This window comes from Citrus clementina, unplaced genomic scaffold (assembly GCF_000493195.1).
Source record: "Citrus clementina cultivar Clemenules unplaced genomic scaffold, Citrus_clementina_v1.0 scaffold_9, whole genome shotgun sequence".
Classification (NCBI taxonomy): domain Eukaryota; kingdom Viridiplantae; phylum Streptophyta; class Magnoliopsida; order Sapindales; family Rutaceae; genus Citrus; species Citrus x clementina.
This window is the reverse complement of record NW_006261964.1, coordinates 25,778,303-25,803,641: the sequence shown is the minus strand read 5'-3', so window position 1 is coordinate 25,803,641 and position 25,339 is coordinate 25,778,303. Positions and strand designations below refer to the sequence as shown.

Genomic DNA, 25,339 nt, shown 5'->3' with positions numbered 1-25,339 from the left:
CATAAGGCAATGAGAAAGATTGCCAACCAAAATAAATAATAAATGAAGACAAACAAATAAAAGAAGTAAACACTCTTTATATATTGGTGCTAATGTAACATAAATAGCACTAGCACATTAAGCCAATAACATAATTTAAGTAGCCAATCATAAACTATATAAGCTTATACCACACACCATCCATGCATGAAACATAAACTATAGCCACATATATTCTCCTAAAAGTACACACAAGCCAAGTGAACAAACAAACTCATTTAATTAGCCATGGTGGCTCCTGTCCCTAGCATCCGACGGAGAGTGACTCCCGTAGCCACCACCACCGGCGCCACCGCTTCCTCCACCAAACCCACCGCCAGCAGAGTTGCCGGACCCACTTCCGGACCCATACCCACCACCATGAGCACCACCACTTCCGGACCCATATCCATAGCCAGAACCCGATCCTGACCCAGAGCCAAACCCAAATCCGAAACCTCTTCCAAACCCATTTGGTGACCTCCCCGAGCCCGACCCATAGCCCCATCCACTCCGAGGGCTTGAACCCCAGCCCCAATTGGAATCCCAATTCGGCCCATGTGCTGAACCAGTAGCACCATTCGAAGAACCACTCGGCCCATTGGTCCCCATGGGGGAGTCTACTATTTTCTCAATCTCACCGCGGGTAACAAAATCAAAAGCAAACGAAGCTTCAAAGATGAAGAAACAGCAGAGGAGAGTGATGAATTTGAATAAGTTAGCTTGCATAATTTTTCCTCCTTTGTTTTTTGCTTTGTGGGTGTGTAGTGTCTAGGCTTGTGAAATATGATGCTTTGCACTTGAATGACTTTGGGTGCATGAAAGTGGAGGGGGATTTTATAGTGGTCATGATAATGATATTGAGCACTCGTGATGGCATTTACTAGTGCACATGTCGGGTTTTTGGAATTTACCCGCAAGATAGAAAGGGAGAGCCTAATGATACGCACCACCGCCTCACACTAAAATAATGGTTACATTTATTTGGTGATCATGACTAATGACAAAGTTGTTTTATCCGCAAAAAGGACACCGTAAACTTTCCAACTACACCCTATCTCATATGGGATTTAATTTCGAGGATATACTGTTCACTAGCCTCATTCTTGGTGTGTTCGTCTGCTTTTGTTTTTTCAACAACTTTTGGAGGGTACCTAAATCATTCTTGCATGCAATATTTTATATATGTATATAACAAAAGATGCGGTTTTACGATATTGATTAGATGAGATTATTGCACGACTCATATAATTTATTTTTATTATTTTATTTCTTATAAATTAATTTATATGAAAAAAAAAAATTAATGAAAGCTAGGCATGAAGCAATGCAGCTTATCCTTATTTGCAGGACTAAAATTTAATAGGAACGTTTTGAGTTATGCCAAATAAAACCATCATTTAAAAAAAAATATTATAACGAATGACTTATTGATATTAACAATTATAATTTTGGTTGAAACCTCATTTTTTTCTAGAATTACAATTACAATTTTAATTTTTATTAACAATTTGAATTTTATGAGGTTATATTTAGAATAATTTTTTTTTAATTTTTCATTAACATGCAGGAAGTGATTCGAATTCATCCTCATAATTTAATACATCATTCTTAGCCGATGCGAGATAATAATATTTCACTAGTTAAACAAATTAGTATATTCTTTATTATTAGTGTTGGCTAAAATTTAAGCATTTCTACACTCAGTGTGAAACAAATTTGAAATATTCTCAGTTGCAGAAATTTTCCCATTTTCTACTTGAACACATCAAGGACATATTTTATGGGGAAACACATGGAAAAGGAAAGAGTGCACAGTAGAGGTCCCCGTCCGGCAAGTTTTAGTGGCGGCAGATTTAACCGGCCAATAACACCCGGGACACGTGGCAACACGGAGCAATTACCACCTCCTCACCTCTCTCTTTTTTCGGCATTATTGTTGGTTTGGTTGGAAGTTGCCAAAAGGCCTTACTTTTTGTTGTGCTTGTGCCCTTCTTCTACCCATAGTGAGTGGCACATTACTAAACTTTTTGACTTTGAACAAGAATTTTTTTTTTTTTTGTTCCAATGGTGATTCATGGATCTGATCCAGTTGTGCAAGTGACCTGATCTTGCCACGTGTACATCCGTTCATGATCATCTTTTCTGTGGTGGGACTTTATTTATTTTATTTATTTTTTTAGTGCACGTACCGGATTTAACTGCTTTGCAATTCAAAAATATCAGAGAATTTTTTTTTAAATGTGTATTATGTATTTTTTCTGGACCACAATTTCACTGCTGCTTTTGCATTTCTGCCGTCGTCGTCATCCAAATTCGTACGTGTACAGCGCCATTTCCATAACATCAAATCAATCCCCACTAATGTTCTTTCCATCTTAAGAAAATGTCCGGCGTTAATTTGACTTATTAATATAAAGAAGAGGAGAAAAAGGGTCTCCTCTTTTTGCCTGTCTCGCATAAATGAAATTCTTATTAATTTAAAAAAAATCTCAGGTAGGGTTAGGGTTTTGATTAAAATTTTATCTGTTTTTCAGTCTCTTAAGATTTGCAAATTTAACAACTTAACATTATCTCTCCCGTGAAATCAAAATCCTGATTCTGTTGTTAATGGACTGACTTCTTTATTTAAAAATTCTGATGGAAAAGGTTACAAAGTTTTAGAAGAAGAAATCTTAACTAAAATCTTATTACATGGCTCTTCCAAGTATTTAAGTAGTTTTATTTATATATCATTAGTTATATCCCATTTGGACGTAATTTTATATAGGACAAGGCAATCCCTAAGTTGCGTTTAATGTATCTTACAGTCTGATTAATATCAACAATTAAATATCTTCAATTTCAATCCAACGGTTGACGTTTAATTTATGCAGCAGTAATAACAAAAGGGAAACCGGCTGAATTGGTTAGGAATAACTTATGGGCAACCGACCAAAATGTTTCACCTTTCATCATCGTTTGAGAAGGCAAAAATCACTAAGAAATGGAGAGAGGGAATGATTTAGGGATTGTGGAGGAGAATAGAAATTTGGTAAATGTTTGACGAAATAAGAGATGGGATTTGATCTAATTAACCAATTCTATAGATCTCCAAACCATGAGAAAATTAAGGAAGAATGAATATAGAAATTAAAGAGGCCATTACTGTTGTTGATCAGCTGCCTGCAGAGAATTGCAAATTTCCAGTAAATTACATGTATCGGTAATTGATTGATTACCAAATGCAAGAAAATCAAATTATACTCAGCAATTTATCATAAAACTAGAATTAAAACCCTAGAAATTTATGTTTCTCTTAAGAATTTGAGTAGCCAAGAACTCGGCTTTGAAATTGGCTAGCAACAACTGGAGATCGGAGGAGAGGATAGAGGTTGCGACCTCCCAAGCAGCGTTGGTTTGTCGAAACTAAATGAGCCACTAATTTGCTGCCAACCGGTTACATGATTTGGTCTTGTCATTCAAGAAGTGAACAGCGTGCGCCACTTTGATTTGCAAGTCCATTTGCATTAATTGAAGCCTAGTTTGTAGAAAATTCGATGGTGGATTTTGAGTAGGATGGTCGTTGGAGGAGATGCAGCTTCGGCTTCTCTTGGTGGTGGACTTTCAGTAGGATGTTGGTTGGAGGAGATGCAGCTTCAGCTTCTCTTCGTCAATGTTTTTTATTTTTTATTTTAAGAGGTGAGGGATTCAATTGTGAAACGAAGTTGTTTAATCGATTGCAACCACCTGCAACAGTCGATCATTTGGCTTGACTTTTTCAGTCAACCCGGTCTGCAACCGTTTCAACCAGTTATGCTTTCTCTCTTTTTTATCCATGTGGCAGATTTTTATTGGCTAGTTAGTCAAATCGCAGGCTGTAAGTTACGAAAATTGTAACTTAGGGGGATCCATAGGACAAATGCGCTTGAGTTGAAGTGGAGGGGAAGGAAGCATGTAAGGATGGCTTAGCTTGGTTTCAACTTGTCAGAGTGCTACTGGTACCCTAAAGCCTGAAGCTGCCAAGGATCTAGGGCACAGTGCTACTGGTACCATACTTTCAGAATTCACGTGCACCCACTTGTGAGAAATATCTAAGCCCCCATTTAGTTGAAGCTCATTTTGGGCCCCTCTCAAGTCTCAACTAGCCCAACTGTGTGGGGTACTTTACCTTTGTTTCCTCAGTCCTCACATGCACCCATTGGATTTGGATAATCACGTTGCAGTATTTTTATGTTGTTAATGGGAATCAAGTTGGATACTTGTACTGGTTCAACGAGTCACTTGAGTATACATTGGCCCAACTCATGTGCAATACATATATATGTTCAACAAGATCCTGGGTGATGCTGTCGTTTGGATAATTTTTTCTCTAGTAATAAACAAAATAAATAAATAGAGACTCAGGTGACGTTTGTTTTTTAACTTAATAACTTAAAGTGACTTAACTTAATTAATTAAGTTAATTAGAGGTGTTTATTTTTATAACTTAATAGGATTTTTTAGATAATTTTAACTTAATAAAATAAGCCAATTTTTTTGATTTTTTTACTTAATGGAGACATTTGAATTAAGTCAATTACTTTCTAATGTAAAAAATATCCATACTTTATAATTTATTTTTCATGTCTATCCCAAAACTCACCCATAGACATTTAACTCACATAATAATCTCATCATTATTTTTTAGCCGTTATGGAATCCCTCCTCACTTTGGTATCAACTCCTCAAGTATTGAAGATCAAAATTAAATGCAACAACTTTGAGATGAAATGGCAAATCAACTGTTTCAAGCATCTTATTAGATTTTTTGTCTTATATTATATACGATAAAATTTAAAATTTATGGTATTTTATATATTAAAATTTCAAAATCATTATATATTCACTTGAATATAGTTTTACTTATAAATGTTAAAATATTGTGGTATTTAATATATTATTTATTTGACATTCAAATTTAATAAGGATACAAATGTAAAGTACATATTTTTTATTTTTTAAGTTGAAAAAAACAACAACTTAATAATTATTTTTCGAGATTCAGATAAAAAAATAAATATATTATTCAGATTTAGACATTCGGATCTATTCAGAATTTAGACTAATTCATGTTTATTCAGATTTTAGAAAAAAAAAAAAAACAAACGCCACCTCAATATACATGTACGTTAAGTAAAATATTCAGCTCTTTGGTGCTCTTTCTTCATTCAATTTTTTGAATATTCATATTTTCTTTTGTGGATGATGACACGAATACTATTGGGCATCCAATTATTGCAGACAAGACTTGAGAGAGGACAATGGAACCCGGATGAAAAGATGTCCCAGCCAGCAAGGTTTGGCTAATTATTTTTCTTTCCATTTTACATCAATTTTTAAAAAAAATTCGTCAATCATCTATCTTACAATGACATCATCAACTCTTAATTTCTATCAATCAATTTCTACCGTCTATCATAATTACGAGGCAATCATATATATGAATACAATCATTAAGATTTTAAAAATACGTAATTTGATATTGATATTGACATGGACAAATTTCCAAAAATTTAATTTTTTTATACGTTGCAAGTTGCGAATAAAAAGTAGAAGCTTGTTGTACGATGAAAAGGGGCGTGCATTTGTTTACAAGCTCGTGGATTTGCATAAACAGCTTAAAAATATATAATACAAATGTTTTATCTTTTATGCTTCAATTATTTTCCTTCTGACTTCTTAATTGAATTTTATTTATAGGTAGCCAATCTCATCAAGGAGTTTGTGATGTGGTCCATGACATAGAAGAAGCTAAAAAATGCAGATTAATTAGTGAAATGTCTAACGAAAGCTTCTTCTTCTCCTCAGATTATTTTATAATTGATTGAATTCTAAACATTGCAAATCCTTACGCAAAGGCATTATTTATATGGTAATATGATTATGACATATAATAATGTTATAACTATGACAATAAGTTTTATTAAAATAATTAGTTCAACAATTTGTTATCGAAATAATAAGTCATTTTTTAGTGTGGTGTCCGCGTCTTTTAAAATACAAATTCAAGATTTTATAATGTTATAAAAAGCTTTTACAATATTGTAAAATGATTTTTTAGTTTACAACATTGTAAAACATCCACATTTAAAAAAAAAAAAATAGACATCGGTACCTGAGAATGATTATGAAGATACATATCTCTCAATAATGATTTCTTTAAAGGACTTGTTTATGAATTTAGAACTTAGTTTTTGATGATGCAAGAGGCTTAAATTTTTCTCATTTATTTATGTTTCCGTATATAAGGCTCATATGTATTAATAAACAAATTAAAACAATGAAATAATTAGATTGAGACTAATTTTTTAATAATATTATATTATATAGGACAGTTAACTCAACATGCATTCGTGCAAGAAGTGAAGTTCAGCTTAATATCTGTCGAGATCTGTCTTAATTAGTGTATCAAATTTGAAGTTCCATTCAAAAATTTAAAAATGAAAAGTAAATAAAAATGATGATGACTTCCACACACATAAAACAGAAGAATAAGGTATCAAGTCATGATTTTGGGAGAAGATTCTGGGAAGGGACTCCATAGGAAGATTTTTCTATCTGAGTTGACATAGTTAAATTTTTCTTAATTTTTGCAAATCTTACACTGGATAAAGCATCTTCAAAAAGAATTTAATTCAAGATTGGAAAAAATGAAGGAAAAATTAAACTTTGTCAACTCAAGAATTGAGTCCCTGCCTATATAAGGAATATGTAAAGATTTCAAGGATTTCCTTCAAAGAATTTAGTCCCTACCTAAGGAAAGATTTCAAGATTTAAAATCTTCACACATACCGTGCACTAAATTCTTTGTGATGTATCAAGGCATGGAGAACCTAGCAAAGATTTCCTTCAAATGCTATCAACTGTTGTAGTAATATTTCAATAAACGTTCCAAATTAGAGTAATACACTCAAAGACTCAAACATCTACTGAAATTGATCACTTCTTTACATCATGCATCTAATTAAAAGGATCAAAACGTATGATAGGGTAACAAACAAGAGGACGCGCCAAAGCTCCTGTGTATCCCGTGACAATATCAATACCAGCCTCGTTTTCATCTTTGAGTTTCCAATCAAAGCATTGAACCAAAGATCCCACCGTGGCGTGCATCACAAATGAAGCATGTGATGAGCCTAAGCATGCTCTTCTTCCGCTGCCAAATGGAAGGTAACGAAAATCTTGGCCCTTGAAATCGATCAGTCGGTAATCAGGCTCCAAAAATCTCTCAGGCAAGAACTTATCAGGATCATTCCATTCGTTTGGATCACGCATGATTGCGTAGACATTCACAAAGAATTTAGTCCCGGCCTTTATGTCATAGCCGTTGAGCTTGCAATCCACGGTGCATGTTCTACGGTGCATGGGTCCTGGAGGATGTAGTCTTAGGGTTTCTTTAAGGACTGCCTGTAAGTATGGGAGACTTGGGACGTCTGATTCTTTGATCAGCCTATCTGATCCCACCACTGTATGAATCTCCTTCCTCAGTTTCTTGAATATTTGAGGACGGTTGATGAGCTCTGCCATAGCTGATTGCAAGGTCGTTGCTGTAGTATCAACGGCTGCCATTAATATTTCCTTGACATGCATAAACAATAGAAGGATAAGAAAGAATTAGAGGTATTGCAAAAGGGCGCCGGCAGTGGTCGAACCAAGATTTATTGCCTCTTTCGGGGCCAAATGAAGAAACTAGAAACTTCCTGAGAATATTGTAAAACTAAGGCGGCCTAAATTTAAAAAAAGAAATTGAGTTAAATTTCAATTAAATCTTTTTCTTCAGAAATGAAGAGGAAAATCTTCCAACCAAACAACAATATTCCTATTTTGTGAACAAGTTTTTACTTTTTTAAATCTTAATGTTTTAGCATGAAATTGCAATGAAACTCACCATGAAGAAATATTTGATATGATCTTTGGTCAGCTTGATTTCAGCATTTGTGTCATTATATGTGTCCAGCAATATATCCATCACATCTTTCTCTTCCTGTTCACTTATGTTCATCCGATTATCCTCATACTCCTGAATAATCTGATCTAATTTCTGATCATACCGTAAAAATGCATCTTTAATTCTTTTCCCATTTCCAAATAGGTCCAAATTCTTCAATGGACCATATACCTCAATGAGAGAAAACTTTGCCCCACACTCCATAATGTCCCTAATTAGTCTCCTAATCTCCACAGCTTGATCAGAATATGCTTGTGATGTGCATCTTTTTCCCATAGCCATCCGATAAATCATACGATTTGTCAAGGCCTCCAGTTCCAAACTCAAGTTACATGACTCTCCTTCTACAGATCTTTGCAGTAGAAATTTAATTAGCTTCATCCTCTCTTGCTCTCTGATATAAGTGAACCGATCAAGTTGTGACCCGGCAAACAGCTTAGTAATGCATAGCTTCTTCATGAACCGCCAATATGGTCCATAAGGGGAATTAACAAAGCTTGATCCTCTATACACGAGATATTGTGCAGGACCAGGCTCAAACTTAGAAGCAAAATTAACATCATGGACTTTCAAGACTTTTTCAGCCGTGCTAGCATCCGAGACAATGACAAAAGCTGTGTCCCCCATACGTATCTTCATAAGAGGACCACAGCGTTTGGCTAGGGTTTGAAGGGACTTTGGTAATGTTGAGCTTAGTAAATGTAAGTGACCGATGAAGGGTAGAGCCGGTGGGCTGGGCGGTGGCCGAGACTTGGTGGAATTATTTGTGAAAATTCTTATGATGAAACGCACCACAAGGGTTGATATTACCCATATGCTGAAGAGATAGCAGTATTCTCTAAGTTCAAATCTAGATGCCATGGATTGGAGCTTTAAGAGGTTCAAGCAATTAGCAAATGTTCGTCTTGGTTTGGTTTTTGCTTCATCTTCAGAAAAGGAATCCTAAATAGCACCTATAGTAAATGGCTCTACGTACTGCATGATAGCTCCTTTCTCATCGTGAAATATGAAAACAATTTATAAATAGCTAAGTTTTAATCCACATCATTGATCACGTACCTATTCATTTTTCAAATTTTGTGCTCCTTTCGAGGTCTCTTTTGATAATATTATTTTTGCTTCGCCCATGTCGTATGCAACATGCATCATTTTCCTCATGATGAGAGTGATGACAATTTGTTGAAATCAAGAAATTTTATATTTGTTTGAACTTTGAAATGAATAAGGTAATAAGAGACTTATGACATAAGAAGTTATTTTATTTAAGGTTTTTTTTTTCCAGCTAAGTCATTGTTGTTTGGTGAAAGAAACTCAAAAACAAAAGCTTTTAAGGATCAGGATCTCTCCTTCAATACATTCATCATCAAATTAAGAATGGTAAAAAAAATTTAATTTTGCACCTTTGATCTGTATATTCATCGATCAACTTCCATGAGTATTACTGTTACTTTTTAGTTACTTTCGGCTATTTTCCATTATGTCTTTTGTTGAAATGAACTCAAACTCGTCAGTACAACTTGTCGGTTTTAAGTTGTAAAGATGAGTGACGTGTCGTTTCATCTAAGCAAGATACCAGAGCTGACAAATTGCCAATGTCGTACAAGACCTTTAATACTCACATGTATAATGCATGCCTTATTTAAGCTTAAACGACAATGCTAGCAGTCGTTTAAGGAAGGCTTTATAATAGCACGTGAGAAGCTCGTGACAGGTTGGTTAAAAGGTTGTTAGATTTGGAGGGAAAATCTGGATCTGTTACACCTGCACAACTGGTATATAAACGAGATGGTTCTGGTGTTATCTTGCGTGATCAAGGGAAGAGAGATATAGCAACCATAGTGAGAGTAGAGCTTTGTGTGTAATCTCTGTTTTGTGTGCTTTCATCTCTGTAACCTTGATGCTTAATAAAGTTGCTCCTTGAGTTGTTTTCTCCAGTGGATGTAGGCACCCTCAAAGGTGCTGAACCACTTAAGTTCTTGACTGTTCTTGGTTTTTTGGGCTGTGTTCATTGATATGATCTTTGTTCTTGTTTAGCTTAAGTTTGATTCCTGAGTCTTTAAGTCTGAGTTAGGTCTTGGGGTGTGATTAATCTAGTAGTCATAAGGGTTGATTTCATAACAATTGGTATCAGAGCTTTAAATATGATTTCAAAGATTTAAGAATGGGTTCAAAAGTGGATCTTGAGAAGTTTACGGGGCAGAATGATTTCAATATGTGGAAGATCAAGATGGAGGCTTTGTTAATTACTCAAGGTCTGGGAGAAGCCATGATCCAATCACTAAGATTGAAGGAGGTGAGACTTCATCATCTAAAACCCCAGAACAAGTAGCAGAGATTGACAAGAAAGCCAGAAGCACAATCATTCTGAGTCTTGGTGACTCTGTAATTCGAGAAGTGGCTAAAGAAAAAACTGTTGCTGGTTTATGGGCCAAGTTGGAAAATCTGTATATGACAAAGTCTTTGGCAAATAGACTTTACATAAAAAAGAAGATGTTCTCACTGAAGATGATTGAAGGGGCATAATTAAATGTGCATATAGATGAGTTCAATAAGGTTTGTGATGAACTGGAGACTATTGAAGAAGGACTGAATGATGAGAGCAAAGCTTTGCTACTAATCAGTTCTTTACCAAATTCTTACGAACGCTTTGTGAATGCACTGCTGTATGGGAGGTAAACACTCTCCTTAGAAGAGGTTAAATCTGCTATTGGCACCAAGAAGCTGAAAGATAAGCAAGATAATCCAGAAAGTGAATCAAGTGAGGGACTGATGGCTAGAGGCAGACCTGAGAAGAGAGAAAGCAAAGGAAAGAAGCAAGACAGATCAAAGTCTACACAGAAAAATTTGAAGTGTTTCCATTGCCATAAAGAAGGGCATTTCAAAAGAGATTGCCCTGAAAGGAAGAACAAGAATTAAGAAACCAAAGAAAGAACAGGAAATGCAGCCATAGCCACAGAAGAAGAATGTAACTTTGAAACAGCTGGAGTACTCATTGCCACAAGTCAGAAACCTCAAGGTCAGTGGGTCCTTGACTCAGGTTGTACCTTTCACATGTGTCCAAATATAAGCTATTTTACAACATATCAGCCATGTGATGGAGGTATGGTTTTAATAGGTAATAACTCAATGTGTAAGGTGGTTGGTATTAGGATTGTTAGCCTTAGAATGTTTGATGGTGTGATAAGGGAATTGACACAAGCAAGGTTTGTTCCTGATCTTAAAAGAAACCTAATTTCAATTGGCATGCTAGATCAAATATGTTGTGTTATTAAGGCTGAGAAAGGTGTATTGAGGGTAATTAAAGGCTAAATGGTAATCATGAAAGGTATTAAACAAAATGGCCTGTATATGATGGATGGACATACTGTTGTTGGGGAGGAAAGTGTAACTGATAATAGAGGGAACATATCAATGTTGTGGCATTTGAGGATGGGGCATATGAGTGAAAGAGGTTTGAGAGAGTTACAAAAACAAAGAGTGTTTGGGGATGATCAGATAGGAGCTTTGGGGTTCTGTGAGGAATGTATTCTAGGAAAATCCTCCAGGTTAAGGTTTGAGACTGCAGCTCATTCCACCAAAGATAAACTTGGATACATACACTCTGATTTGTGGGGGCCTGTACAAGTGAATTCACTTAGTGGGTGTAGATATTTTCTGACTTTTATAGATGATTTTTCAAGGATGGTTTGGGTCTTTGCACTCAAAAGTAAAGATGAGGTTCTGAAAAAATTTAAGAACTGAAAGTTTTTTGTTGAGAACCAAACAGGTTTGAAGGTGAAAACTCTTAGGACAGATAATGGGTTGGAGTACTGCAACAAGCTGTTTGAAGAATTCTGTGAAAAGAATAGTATTCAGAGGCACAAAACAGTCACCTATACTCCTCAACAAAATGGTCTCGCTGAGAGGATAAACAGGACCTTGGTGGAGAAGGTAAGGTGCATGCTAATCTATTCTAAGCTCCCAAAAACCCTTTGGGCAAAAGCTTTAAACACAACATGCTACCTAGTCAACAGGAACCCATCAACTGCTATAGATTGTAAAACACCAATGGAACTTTGGTCAGAAAGAATGGCTGAATATGCAAAACTCAGAATTTTTTGCTGCACAACATATGCTCATGTGAAACAGGGTAAGCTGGAACCAAGAGCATTAAAATGCAGGTTTCTGGGGTATCCAGAGGGTGTCAAAGGCTATAGATTGTGGTGTGTTGACTCAAAGCCACCACAGTGCATCATAAGCAGAGATGTAAGATTCCATGAAGAAGAATTATTGAATAAACAAATGAGCCCTGTTAACAACACAGAATCAGGTACTGAGACTGAGAAAGTGAAGTGTCAGGTGGAGCCTTAAAACTTGAAAGAACTTGAGCTTGAAACTGAGGGTACTGAAACAGAACCTCAAGCTGGTGTTAAACATGAATCAGCAGAAAGTGAGGAGGACACTTATCAGTTGGCAAGAGACAGAAAGAGAAGGACAATAAGACCACCTAAAATATATGTAGTGGCTGATCTGATTGCATATGCTTTGAATGCTGCTCAAGAACCTTGGACTTATCAAGAAGCTATCACAGGCAAAAACAAGCTGGAATGGAAGAGGGCAATTGATGAAAAGATGGCATCCCTGATAAAAAACAAGACCTGGAAATTGATTGAAAAACCAGCTAAGAGGAAAACAGTAAGCTGTAAATGGATCTTCAAGATTAAAGATGGTATACCTGGAGCTGAACCTAGAAGATTTAAGGCTAGACTGGTGGCAAGGGGCTTCACACAAAAGGAGGGAATTGACTTCACTGAAGTATTTTCTCCTGTGGTGAGACATGCTTCCATCAGAATTATTCTTGCACTTGTGGCTGTCCAAAACATGTACCTTGAGCAGATGGATGTAAAAACAGCCTTCCTGCATGGTGAATTACAAGAGGAAATTGTAATGCAGCAGCCTAAATGGTATGTGACATATAGTAAAGAAGATTGTGTTTGCTTACTTAAAAAGTCTCTGTATGGGTTAAAGTAATCACCTAGGCAATGGTATCTGAAGTTTGATAACTTCATGATAACACATGCCTTCAACATGTGCAGCTATGATTGCTGTGTGTACTTCAAAGAGACAAGAGGAGGGGGAATGATATATCTTCTGCTGTATATAGATGACATGCTAATTGTATGCCATGACAGGGAAGAGATCAATCATTTAAAAAGGCTTTTGAGCAGAGAATTTGAAATGAAGGAGCTTGGAGAAGCTAAGAGAATTCTGGGAATGGATATCATCAGAAACAGGAGCAAGCAGAGTTTGTTCTTAACTTAACAGAGCTACATTCAGAAGGTTCTGGTGAGATTTGGAATGAATGATGCTAAGCAAGTACAGACACCATTGGCGAGCCACTTCAAGTTGTCTACTGCTCAGTGTCCTCAAACTGAAGCAGAACAATAGAAAATGGCTTGCATACCCTACTCCAGTGCAGTAGGTAGCTCATGTATGCCATGGTACTCACCAGACCTGATATCTCACATGCTGAGTTTGGTGAGCAGGTTTATGACAAATCCTGGATATGAACACTGGAGAGCTGTTCAGTGGATCATGAGGTATCTGAAGAGGACTCTGGAGGTTGGTTTGGTTTATGGTGGAGAAGACAAAAGTGGACACACATTGATTGGTTATGAGGATGCTGATTTTGCTGGTGATCTTGATAAAAGGAGGTCATAAACTGGGTATTTGTTTACTCTGGAAGGCTGCACAGTCAGCTGAAAAGCAACATTACAGAATGTGGTGGCTTTGTCCACAACAGAGGTTGAGTATACTGCAGCAGCAGAAGCTCTCAAATAAGCAATTTAGCTGAAAGGCGTGACAACTGAGTTGGGAGCAAAACAATAGTCTGTAACAGTATACAGTGACATTAAGAGTGCTATACATCTTAGAAAGAATCAATCCCATCACGAGAAAACAAAACATATAGATGTTAAGTTGCATTTCGTGAGGCTTGAGGTGTCAAGGGGAGCTGTAAAGTTGTTGAAGATTCATACTGAAGAAAATCCAACTGACATGTTAACCAAGGTTGTGTCAACTGCCAAGTTCATCCTTTGCATGAACTTAGCAGGTATCTGCAAGTTTTAAGAAGCCGCAGATGTGGAGAAGACAATGTGAAATGAGGGAGCTGGGAGTGTTGAGTTCAAGGTGGAGATTGTTGAAATGAACTCAAACTCGTCAGTACAACTTGTTGGTTTTAAGTTGTAAAGATGAGTGACGTGTCGTTTCATCTAAGCAAGATACCAGAGCTGACAAATTGCCAATGTCGTACAAGACCTTTAATACTCACGTGTCTAATGCATGCCTTATTTAAGCTTAAACGACAATGCTAGCAGTCGTTTAAGAAAGGCTTTATAATAGCGCGTGAGAAGCTCATGACAGGTTGGTTAAAATCTGGATCTGTTACACCTGGACAACTGGTATAAAAACGAGCTGGTTCTGGTGTTATCTTGCGTGATCAAGGGAAGAGAGACATAGCAACCATAGTGAGAGTAGAGCTTTGTGTGTAATCTCTGTATTGTGTGCTTTCATCTCTGTAACCTTGAAGCTTAATAAAGTTGCTCCCTGAGTTGTTTTCTCCAGTGGATGTAGGCACCCTCAAGGTGCTGAACCACTTAAGTTCTTGATTGTTCTTGGTTCTTTGGGCTGTGTTCATTGATCTGATCTTTGTTCTTGTTTAGCTTAAATTTGATTTCTGAGTCTTTAAGTTTGAGTTAGGTCTTGGGGTGTGATTAATCTAGTAGTCATAAGGGTTGATTTCACAACATCTTTGAAGTTATATATCTTGCTTTGACACTTGGTTCGTTGGATTTGCAAGGAATTAATTGTCCAAAGCTGCTTTTAATTACAAAGATTGCGATAAAAATACTTCATATTCACAAAACTATCCTAAAATCTAAGCAGTGTCGCAAATCTTATTGGTGGATAAAACTGAAACCATGAACCTGGAGCCAGACTGATCTTCAGTCACCATGAGATGCAAACTACAAAATATAGTGCAGTATAAATATGAAAAATATTTAGGACTCCTATCAATGATAAGAAGGAAGAAGACAAGCTTTTTTAGAGAAGTCAAGCTAAAGGTCTTAAGCAAGATTAATAATTGGCAGCACAAAATGTTTTCAAGTGGAGGCAAAGAAATCCTTATAAAAGCTGTTGCTCAAGCCGTCCCTGCATACGCCATGGGTGTCTTCAAGCTCCCTAAAGGCTTATGCGAGGAAATTCAGAGTGAAATCGCAAAATTCTGGTGGGGTTCAAAAAAAGACAAGCGGGGCATCCATTGGGCTCGATGGGACAAACTGAGTTGTGCAAAAAGTAGGGGCGGATTGGGTTTTCGAGACTTCATAAGCTTTAACCAAGCTATGGTGGCAAAGCAAGGGTGGCGGCTGATTCAATTCCCAAACTCCCTGGTTTCCAAAGTTCTTAGGGCAAGATACTTCAGAAGCTGCTCATTCTTAGACGCAAAGCCTGGCTCCAACCCATCCTTTATATGGAGAAGCATCTTATGGGGTCGGCAAGTGATTCAAAAAGGAGCGAGGTGGCGTATTGGAAATGGCAGTAACATTTTGGTGTATAAAGACAATTGGATACCAAGACCGGACACCTTTAAACCGATCTCCCCCCCAACCTTACCAATTTATACAACTGTAGGTGAGCTGATGGATAATGAAAACAACTGGAATGTGGCAAAGCTAAACCAACACTTTATGCAAGAAGATACAGAGGTTATTCTCAAAATTCCTCTCCCAAGAAGCCAAAAGGTGGATGAGATGTTGTGGCATTATGACAAGCATGGAGAATACTCAGTAAGAAGCGGTTATCAGATAGCCCTTAAACTCAAAGCCCCTGACGAGCCTAGCAACTCTGGATCAAACTCTAAAAGATGGAAAGCTGTATGGTCTATGGAGTTACCAGAAAAAATGAAAATTTTTATGTGGAGGGCAGCTAGGAATCTATTGCCAACGGCTGAAAATCTTTGGAAAAGGAAATGCTTGAAAGATCCAATATGCCAGGGGTGCAACAGGGAGGTGGAGACAGTCAGACATGCACTCTTGGATTGCAAAGCAGCTAGGAAAATCTCGTATCATGCCACTTCTTCAGTCCAAATATCAAATGCCCAGAATCAGGATATTCTAGAATTCATCCATGAGGTGTGGAGCACTTGGGGAAAAACAGAGGCTGAGCAAACAATAGCTTTCTGTTGGGCAGTATGGTTTGCAAGAAACAAAAGGATTTTCGAAGGAAAAAAGTCAGACCCAAGAGCCTCAGCAGCAAAAGCTGAATCACTTCTAGAAGCCTACCATAGAGCCCGAATACCAGATGCATCTCACATTCATAATGTCAAAAGGATTGTGCAGAAAAAGTGGGAGCCCCCACCTGGAAATTTCCTCAAGGTTAATGTGGATGCAGCAATAAATAACAGAGACCAAGTAGCAGGATTGGGAGCTGTTATAAAAGACCCAAGTGGCAAGATAGTGGCGGCAGGCACAAAGCAAGTACCACTAAGGGAGGGAGTGAGTTTTGCAGAAGCTGAAGCGATGGAGTGGGATTTGCAGGTAGCAAAAGAACTCTCTCTATCCGCTTTGATCATGGAGACAGATTGCAAAGAAGTTGTGGACTTACTTAACAACACCAAGGGCAGTAGAACAGGTATAAGCTGGGTGATTTCAGACATCCAGGAGCAACGACGAGACTTTAAAGAGGTCAAGTTCAGACATATTCCAAGAACCTGTAACACTTGTGCCCATTCCTTGGCAAAGCTTGCTGTAGGAGCAAATACTTCAGCTGTCTGGCTGGATCATATTCCAGACGAGATATTGAATGTATTAAACAGTGTTGTTTGATTTATGAAAAGATCATTTTCATTCAAAAAAAAAAAAACAGTGGCTGCCAACTATCGTACGCATATTATCAAATGCAGGGCATGCCACAATCCAAAAGAATAATACGGTTTAGTGTTCAGTGATCAGATCATCTTCGATGAGGATGAAAATTCTAACATATATTTATCATTAAATGGAGGACACTTAGAATTTGTATTTACAATAGAGTGTTAATGCTCCATTTTGTATATCCTTAGTTAAATAGTAAAAACAAATAAATAACACTGGCAAATACTATATAAAACATTTTTTTTTCACATATGAATTGATTATCCTAGATCTCTAAAATCAAATCTAATTAATTTGTTTGTGAGAATGTCAAAAGCTAGTTAATTGATCAAAAAGCATAATCTCGCCAAGGATACAGCAATAATTCTCTTGCCCCATTATAAAACATCGAACAGGGCAAAGAAATCAAATTAAAAAACAGAGGACTATAACATAGATTATATTGTTGCCCATGGGCTTATTTACCATACAACTGACTAAAGCATGTAATTGATTAATTGTGTTACCCAACAACTTTTTTTTTTTCTCCCTTTTCTTACTCGGCACCATCTTCTTCAGCTTCGCTTTCCTCGCCACCATCTTCTTCAGCTTCGCTTTCCTCGCCACCATCTTCTTCAGCTTCTTCTTCTTCTCCGCCATCTTCTTCAGCTTCAGCTTCAGCTTCTTCACCAACATCTTCTTCTTCTTCTTCATCTTCGCCTTCCTCGCCACCATCTTCTTCAGCTTCAGCTTCTTCACCATCTTCAGCTTCTTCACCAGCGTCGTCAGGAGGCTTAGTTGGCGCAGCGGGAACATTTTCCTGTGGTGTCGGAGGACCAGGCTTAGGAGGATTAGCTTGCTGAGCAGGAACATTCTCCAGTGGTGTTGGAGAGCCAGGCTTAGGAGGATTAGCTGGCTGAGCAGGAACATTATCCGGCGGTTTTGGAGTGCCAGGGTTTGGAGGATTATTTGGCTTAGAAGGCACATTATCCGGCCGTTTCGGAGTGCCAGGCTTTGGAGGATTAGTTTGCCTAGGAGGCACATTATCCGGCGGTTTTGGAGTGCCAGGGTGTGGAGGATTAGTTGGCTTAGCTGGTACGTTATCTGGCGGTTTCGGAGTGCCAGGGTGAGGAAGAATAGTTGGTTTAGCTAGTACATTATTGGGCGGTTTTGGGGTTCCAGGGTTTGTAGGATTAGCATTATCTGGGAGTTTTTTCGGAGTGCCAGGGTTAGTAGGATTAGTGGCTGCATTATCTGGGGGTTTTGGAGTGCCAGGGTTATTAGTAGGAACAGGAGGCAGCGGTTTTGCTTCAACGACGTCATCCGACACAAGGTCCATTACCACAATGCTGAACAGAATCAGCAACACCTTGATAACTCTCTCCATTTCTTCGATATGGATCTAGCTTTCTATGATCTTTGCTGCACTTTTGCGTAACAGCTAGCAATTTCCACCGATAATATGGCACATTAGCACCTCACTTTCTAGTTAGGAAGGTGGTTATGTAATGTGCACAGATATGCTCTTTAAGAATCAATGGATGAATGCTTTGGCTGAGCCAATTCAATTGGCCCAAGTTCTGAGAGCTGAAGAGAAAATGACCCGAATTTAATTAAAGCTGAATTGGCAATGGCGTCTACTTTAGCCAAGCGTCAGAATATGATAAAATTAAAGTAATGCTAAATTTTCAGGCAACCTTAAGGATATGGGAAAGTGAGAACATATCACGAGGCATGAAATTTGAAGCGTGAGATAGATTAATGGTACTGGTCTTGAGTACGCAATTGGCGCCCTTACCCAACAAAATACAAAGATGTTAACAGCCCAACAAATTTCTATAGACAGGGGTACATGGGTTAACTCAATTGATATGTTTCCACTTTCTAATATTTAATTCTCACAAATATACGTATACGGTATACCATTAGTTCATTTCTTTAAATAAAAGCATTTGAATGAACGATATGGTATTGACTATCAAGTAGGTTTACTACAAGTACATAAATTTGTTGTCAGCTTTATATCATACCCAAAATTCGAAAACTAGAATTGATCACTCTCTCGTAGGATTAGTGCGGCTCATGCATTTTTATATTTGGATCTCTCACTTTTGGTGGAATTATGTCTCTGGTACACAAGCTCATGCTTTTGTATTTAGCATTCTACCACAAGCACCAATCCTCGTAAAAGCTTTTCATTTTCATGCTCCACCAATATTGATTCTGAAGTTCAATGGCATTCGTTGTGTATTCTTTTCTATTCTTTTTATAACATGGTTCTTTTAAGGGATAAAGTTCATAATATTCTCTACTTAGATGTCTTTTTTATTTAATTAACAAGATTTTCCTCACTCATCAAGTTCGCTTAAAAAAGAAAGGGAGATTGCCAATTTTCCCTCTTATGTAATATATATCATTTACTCCTTTACTGTTTTTATAAACTCTCTGATAGTATTAGTTTACAATGTTATCCATATTTTCAAATTCACTTTTATTTATATTTATTATGAATTAAATAAATTATATGAATAGAAACTGAATAAAAAATAAGTACTAAAAATAAGAAATATATGTTTCGATGTGAACAAAAAAATTATTAATAAAAATTTTTCTTGTACTATTTTATTTTGTAAACATTTTCTTCTAATAAATATTTTATAATGTTTTAAAATTAAATGCAAGAATTACAAGAAAAATATTTTATTATTTATTTTATAATAATTTTTATTTATCATTCAAGTTTCCTCATAATAATTTTTTTTATCATTTTATAATAATTTTCTTATATATTTATCATAAGAAAATGTTTATAAAATAAAAAAGTACAAGAAAAATATCATATTATGATTTTTTCACATTAAAACATATATTTCTTATTTTTAATACTTAATTTTTTATTTTAATTTTTATTCATGTGATTTATTTAATTTATAATAAAAACGAATAAAAATGTATTTGAAAATAAGGGCAATATTGTAAACTTATGCTGTTGAGTGAAGTATTGGTTATTATAAATATAGAGAGACAAATGATATATATTGATTACAATAGGAGAAAATTAACAGTGCATACTGTTAACCGTGTGTTATTTAAATGTGTTATTGTCGTTCAGGACAGTGTTTGATCCTTGTAATACACGTGTAACAGTGCATACTGCCAACTTAATAGAACCGAAATTTGGCTGAATTAGTGACCTGTTTACTTCACATATGCTACTTCACTCAGTGGAGTATAATAAAGTGACAAGAAACTAGAAGCTGCTTCAATTCATTTGTATTTGAGTACTCGATAAACGAGAGCTAGCAGATTAGAGACGAGAGCAAAGTAGAAAGAGAGAACGAAAGAAAAATAAAGAAAATGAGAAAATAGAGGAAAAACAAAAAGATGCCGAGAGTGGAAAATGAAGGAAAAAAAAAGGAATTGAGACGGAAAGGTTACTGGAAATAAAATAGGATGGCTGGTTAGGATTATATTTTGTTAAATAGTGGATAACATATTTATAAATTTGGGTAAAAACTCGTTTAGTCCCTATATTATAAGGTTAGTACCTGTTTAGTCCTTATATTTTTAAAAATACCTCAATTCATCCCTATCGTTAAATTATTGACACCCTTATGGTTACTTTTTGTTTCTTTTGACTTACTTTTACAATATTACCCTTTCACAATAATTTTTTTAGACATTAATAAAAAATTAAATTACCATTTTCACCCAAACAATATAAAATGAAAATAAAAAGAATTAACATTAATTTTTGTGAAATACTCTATTGAGGAGATAATATATTAATTTTTTATTAATGTCCAAAAATTGGTAATTTTTTTTATAGAATATTAATTTTTTTGGACATACGTGAGCTTCCACAAAAATTAATATATATTCTTTTTGTGTTTATTTCATTTTTTGGGTTAAATTGTTAATTTATTTTTTTATTAATGTCCAAAAAAAGAAACATTATTGTAAGAGGGTAATATTGTAAAAGCAAGTAAAAAGAAACAAAAAGTAACCGTAAGGGTGTCAATAGTTTAACGACATGGATATTGTGAGGTATTTTTAAAAATATAAGGATTAAAGTGACACTAACCTCATAATATAGGAACTAAACGAGTTTTTACCCCATGAATTTTGAATAATTATTTTACAGTTTTCAATATATATACATATACATAAATGCATATATCTAAAATTTTAAAGAGTGAGAAAGTCCGTAAAACTCATATATCATGCGGCTTTAAATTTTAAGTCTCTTAAACTCCATGGTTTTAAAGTTTTCTTAGATTTTTTCAACACTTTAAAATCCCGAACAAAAAAAATAGATATAAGTTTTTATATCAGTTCTAATAGTTAATTTTTTAACACTAGTATCAGAATTAGGACAAGGCATATAGTTTGGTTTGACCAATAAGGTACGAATTTGGTTTTATTCTATGAAATTAATTATCTTGAGGGTCTAGTCTAGGTTTAACTTTAATCTCAACCGAACCAACAAATCGATAGATTTATGCATTTGGAAACTAAAACATAAAATGGAAAAGAATTACGGAAAAAAATAGAAAAGCCTAGTTCTAAATTGAAACAACCCAATCACTTCAAAAAACTAAAGGATAAAAGCCATAAACCTAACTTGAGATCCCTTCACGGCTCTATTGTCGTTCGTCTGTCCACCCACCATATTTGTTGTCTCACAATCCTTTCAGCACTGCTATTTGCACAAATAAATGAATAAATAAATAAACAGAAGGAAGACATAATTATTTATATGGTGTAAGAGAAAAAAGGACAAAATAATTAGTTAACACTATGATACCACAAAGTGGTATATATAGTTCACTCTTTCTTCCTTTCGTCTTCCATAAGTACCTTTAGCATTTTTCCTACCCTTTTAGCCCGTAGCCAGTAGTTCTGGACTTCGGTAGTTTTTTTTTTTTTTTTTTTCAGTTTTTTGAAGTTATAATATTTTGAAATCATGCTACATCCATGAATTTAATTTTTTTTTTCAAAATTTTGAGATTCAAAATTTTAAATTTTTTTGTACGCATAAATTGAATTTCATGCTTGGGTTTCGAAATTCGTGTGTAGAGACTAGGGTTTGCTTGGCACACTTGCTGTTTCATACCTTTTTCTTTTTCCTTTTAGTAAACTTCAGTAGAATGAGGAAGCTTTATTATGAAAAAGAATCGATAACGCCTAGGCAGGATGATGTAAATTCATGAAGAATTTTATTAACGGAATCCCCATTTACCCTAAAGGATACGATTGTACCTTCACTGAGAGAGGATTGTTGATGGAGAATTTTACACGCCCAAATCGATCAGGTTGTTTCTAAGAGCTACATATAATTTATGAAACAACAGTGAAGACTAGTAAAATTGAAAATTGTAGAGCAGAAAGTGTTATTCTCCTTGGATCAAATAAAACAATGAAGCGTACAAGCATAGCTCAAATGAAACAGCATGTAGATGGACTTATTTTAATCTGAAACTTTTATAAAAGCCAATCAGCAATTGAGCTGCTAGATGGTATCAGGAAGCATAAACGCGGCAAACATATATATACAATATTAAAACATCGATCAAACAAAGTACAAAATCTAATCAAATAAATAAATTAACAAAGAAGTATAATATTATAGATAACTATTTACATGCCGATAATGGGATTATTTACCCTTTAACAAATGAAACCGTCTATAATAAGACTTTATTATATATTAATTGATTGATTACTATCACCCGGCTATATAATTTATTTTTGAATTTTTCACTCGGCAGGAGGGGGTTCTTCCCCACCATCAGCATCACCAGCTTCAGCTTCTTGGTCATCAGCTCCACCAGCTTCATCACCTCCTTCTTTACCAGCTTCATCATCTTCATCAGGGTTTATGTTCACAGGCGTTTTGGAAATAACAGGCGCATGGCTTTTTATTTTACATTTATTTCCCTTACATTTCAAAACTCTGCCATCGGCTGTCGGAATATAAACTGTTCGCTTCCCTTTCGAGCTGAGCCACTTGGTTACACGACTTCTTGCTTCAACGACGTCAGTTACAAGGGTCACCAGAACAAGGCTGAGGATCAGCATCACCTTGATAAGCCTCGCCATCTCTTCAATATCGACCTAGCTTTTCATAACAACGAGCAATTTCCGCCCTTCTTATAGCACCCACAAATATTTATGTATTTTGCGTAGAGATGCAATTATTTATCGATAATGGAAAAAATCGCTGGGGAATTTTATATAAAAGCAACTTTCGCCCTGGCATATACTCTAGGCAAGTACCATAGGTATGATGAAATTAGAGTAATGCTAAGATTATAGGCAACCTTAAGGATGGAACACGAGAACATATCACGAGGGTTCGTAATTTCAAGTAATTAAGATGGAGATATATATAGACAATTTAGAGATGTCAATTTTACCCACGAACCCGCAAATTAATTGGTATCCACCCGAGTGACATGAGTTTGGTATTATCAAAATTTGCTGCGGATTTGGTCAATACATAGCCAAGTCCGTTTTTTCTATTTTAGTTTTGTTTATTATTATTTTTAACATTTTTAATCAAAATAAAGAATGTTATTTTGTTTATTGGGTTTTCCATCTTGCATTTAGACATTGCTGTTTAGAGATCATTGAGTTTTTCTAATTACAGGTTCATGTAAATTTTTTATTTTGTTTATGTAACTCTAATTTTACTCTATTATTTTTAACTTAAATGCGAAAAATTACTTACAATATACGTATGATTAAAAAAAAAAATCAGTATTTGACGTAACGAAGTTCTCATAAGATATACATAAAAAAAAAATAATAATAAGAGATTGTAAAAATAAATCAATTGCAACTAGACAATGTTGAGAGGCTGCACAACAAATATCCACTCTCAACTTAAATCTAGTGTTCCAACTGTTGAATACACCTGATAGAATAAATAATTCATGAAATTATCTTATCAAATGTAGCAAGTGGCGTAGCCAGGTTTTATGTATATCTAATAAAATTTTAAGTTAAATTCCATGCTGTAAAGAAAATTTAATTTGTACTTAATTAGCTTAAGTTACAATAGCAAAACTATGAAGGAGTTACAATAAAAGAAAGAAAAAAATAAATAAAATGTAAACACAACTTTAGAGTTGTGTCCATGAGTAGGAAGACACAATAAATTGAAGAATTTATTTTGGATTGATACATCATCTGTTTGGTTTTAATGTTAGAAATTTAATTTCTCATGTTGTACGTTGATGATGATTGGAATTTGATTATTTCATGTGGATTTTTTAAAGGCTAATTTTGCAAATTTATTGCTTTTACTATTTTTTTAAGGTTTGATGTTATCGAATGTATTTTGTTAACATTTGTGTTTGGGATTTAGAAACCACTAAAATCCACTAATTACATACCAATGCAGGATTAATGAAATTTATAAATTCACCATCCGGTGGGTTTCGTAATAAAAAATAATATTTGCCCTAGGCATGGACAGGTTTGGAACTTCATTTAGTGAACCTGAGTTTGGTATTAAGCGCAAACCCGTACCAAACCTACTTGTTACTAATTATTATAAAATACGAATCACGTTTAAATGTAAGCAGCGGCGGAGCTCAAAATAAAACTCCTAATTTTTATTATTTTTATTCATTTATACATGATTTTATTTTGACATTAATGTTCGTAGGACTTACAAAATGACATTTTAATCCAAATATGAAGTTATGAATTAAGTGTGCGAAGACCAATTTATAATTTTTATACTAACTTTTCGTATTTTATATAAAAACTCCAAATTTTTTTGCCAACTCTGCACTCTGCAGTATCGTTGCACCCTTTACCTATATGCTTCCTCCGTCTTTGAGTGTAACTGAGCCAAAATAATATAAAACGCCAATCGGCAATGGACCGATCAACTCGTCAAACATACAACAATAATTGAGAAAAAAAAAAAGAAACTAGCCTGAGGTTATTTTCAATAGAATTTAGGCTATGTAGTTGTATATAGTGATAAGGTCAAGTGATCATATGTATGTACGTAAATTCTTGTTTTTGGATTAATTATTTGATGCAAATCCAAAGAGATTAATATAAAATAAGAAAATTCATAGAAAATTGAAGGCATAATTAATATAGAAATCAAATACAATAACAAAAGACATTACTCTAACATACATAATATATGTAGTTGCCGATGGGCTTATTGATTTGCCTTGTAATATTAGAAACCGGCTATAATAATTAATAAGACGTTATTAATATTAATTAATTTACTATAAATATCACCCAACCAGAATTTACGGGGGACTGGATTCTTCATCAGCACCAGCTTCTGCTTCAGGTTCAGGTTCAGCTTCTTCGGCATCACCACCACCTTCTTCAATCAGATCACCGCCTTCATCAGCGTCGATCTTGGGCCTTTTCGGCGCCTTGGGCTTTTTGCACGCTTTGGGGGATTTGATTTTGCATTTCC

The 25,339-nt window shown here is 35.4% G+C and overlaps 3 protein-coding genes across 4 annotated transcripts; all 3 read right to left on the bottom strand.

Annotated features, from left to right (window-relative positions):
• Positions 1 to 57: 57 nt before the first annotated feature.
• On the bottom strand, positions 58 to 852 carry LOC18031439 (putative glycine-rich cell wall structural protein 1). The gene has a single exon (XM_006421437.2). It carries the CDS (start codon positions 745 to 747, stop codon positions 262 to 264), a length of 486 nt encoding a protein of 161 aa, XP_006421500.1. The 5' UTR covers positions 748 to 852; the 3' UTR covers positions 58 to 261.
• A 6,147-nt stretch (positions 853 to 6,999) lies between these two features.
• On the bottom strand, positions 7,000 to 8,848 carry LOC18032514 (cytochrome P450 93A2). The gene is made up of 2 exons (XM_024188073.1): positions 7,928 to 8,848; positions 7,000 to 7,617 (listed from the first exon to the last, which is right to left on the bottom strand). Exons 1-2 carry the CDS (start codon positions 8,846 to 8,848, stop codon positions 7,000 to 7,002), a joined length of 1,539 nt encoding a protein of 512 aa, XP_024043841.1.
• An 8,560-nt stretch (positions 8,849 to 17,408) lies between these two features.
• LOC112098266 (sporozoite surface protein 2-like) lies at positions 17,409 to 18,527 on the bottom strand. Of its 2 annotated transcripts, XM_024184070.1 has the most exons (2): positions 17,506 to 18,526; positions 17,409 to 17,475 (listed from the first exon to the last, which is right to left on the bottom strand). In XM_024184070.1, the coding sequence occupies exons 1-2, from the start codon at positions 18,263 to 18,265 to the stop codon at positions 17,435 to 17,437; spliced, it is 801 nt and encodes a 266-aa protein (XP_024039838.1). In that variant the 5' UTR covers positions 18,266 to 18,526; the 3' UTR covers positions 17,409 to 17,434. The 2 variants fall into 2 exon arrangements, with proteins under 2 accessions (XP_024039838.1, XP_024039830.1); XM_024184062.1 differs by having other exon boundaries at positions 17,409 to 18,527.
• Between the last annotated feature and the right edge of the window lie 6,812 nt (positions 18,528 to 25,339).

Excerpts from the sequence above, each read along its gene's own strand:
- LOC112098266 (XM_024184062.1), bottom strand. The coding sequence starts at position 18,265 with ATGGAGAGAGTTATCAAGGTGTTGCTGATTCTGTTCAGCATTGTGGTA.
- LOC18032514 (XM_024188073.1), bottom strand. The coding sequence starts at position 8,848 with ATGGCATCTAGATTTGAACTTAGAGAATACTGCTATCTCTTCAGCATA. Across the intron at positions 7,618-7,927 it reads ATATCAAATATTTCTTCATG|GAAATATTAATGGCAGCCGT; the intron begins GTGAGTTTCATT and ends ATGCATGTCAAG.
- LOC18031439 (XM_006421437.2), bottom strand. The coding sequence starts at position 747 with ATGCAAGCTAACTTATTCAAATTCATCACTCTCCTCTGCTGTTTCTTC.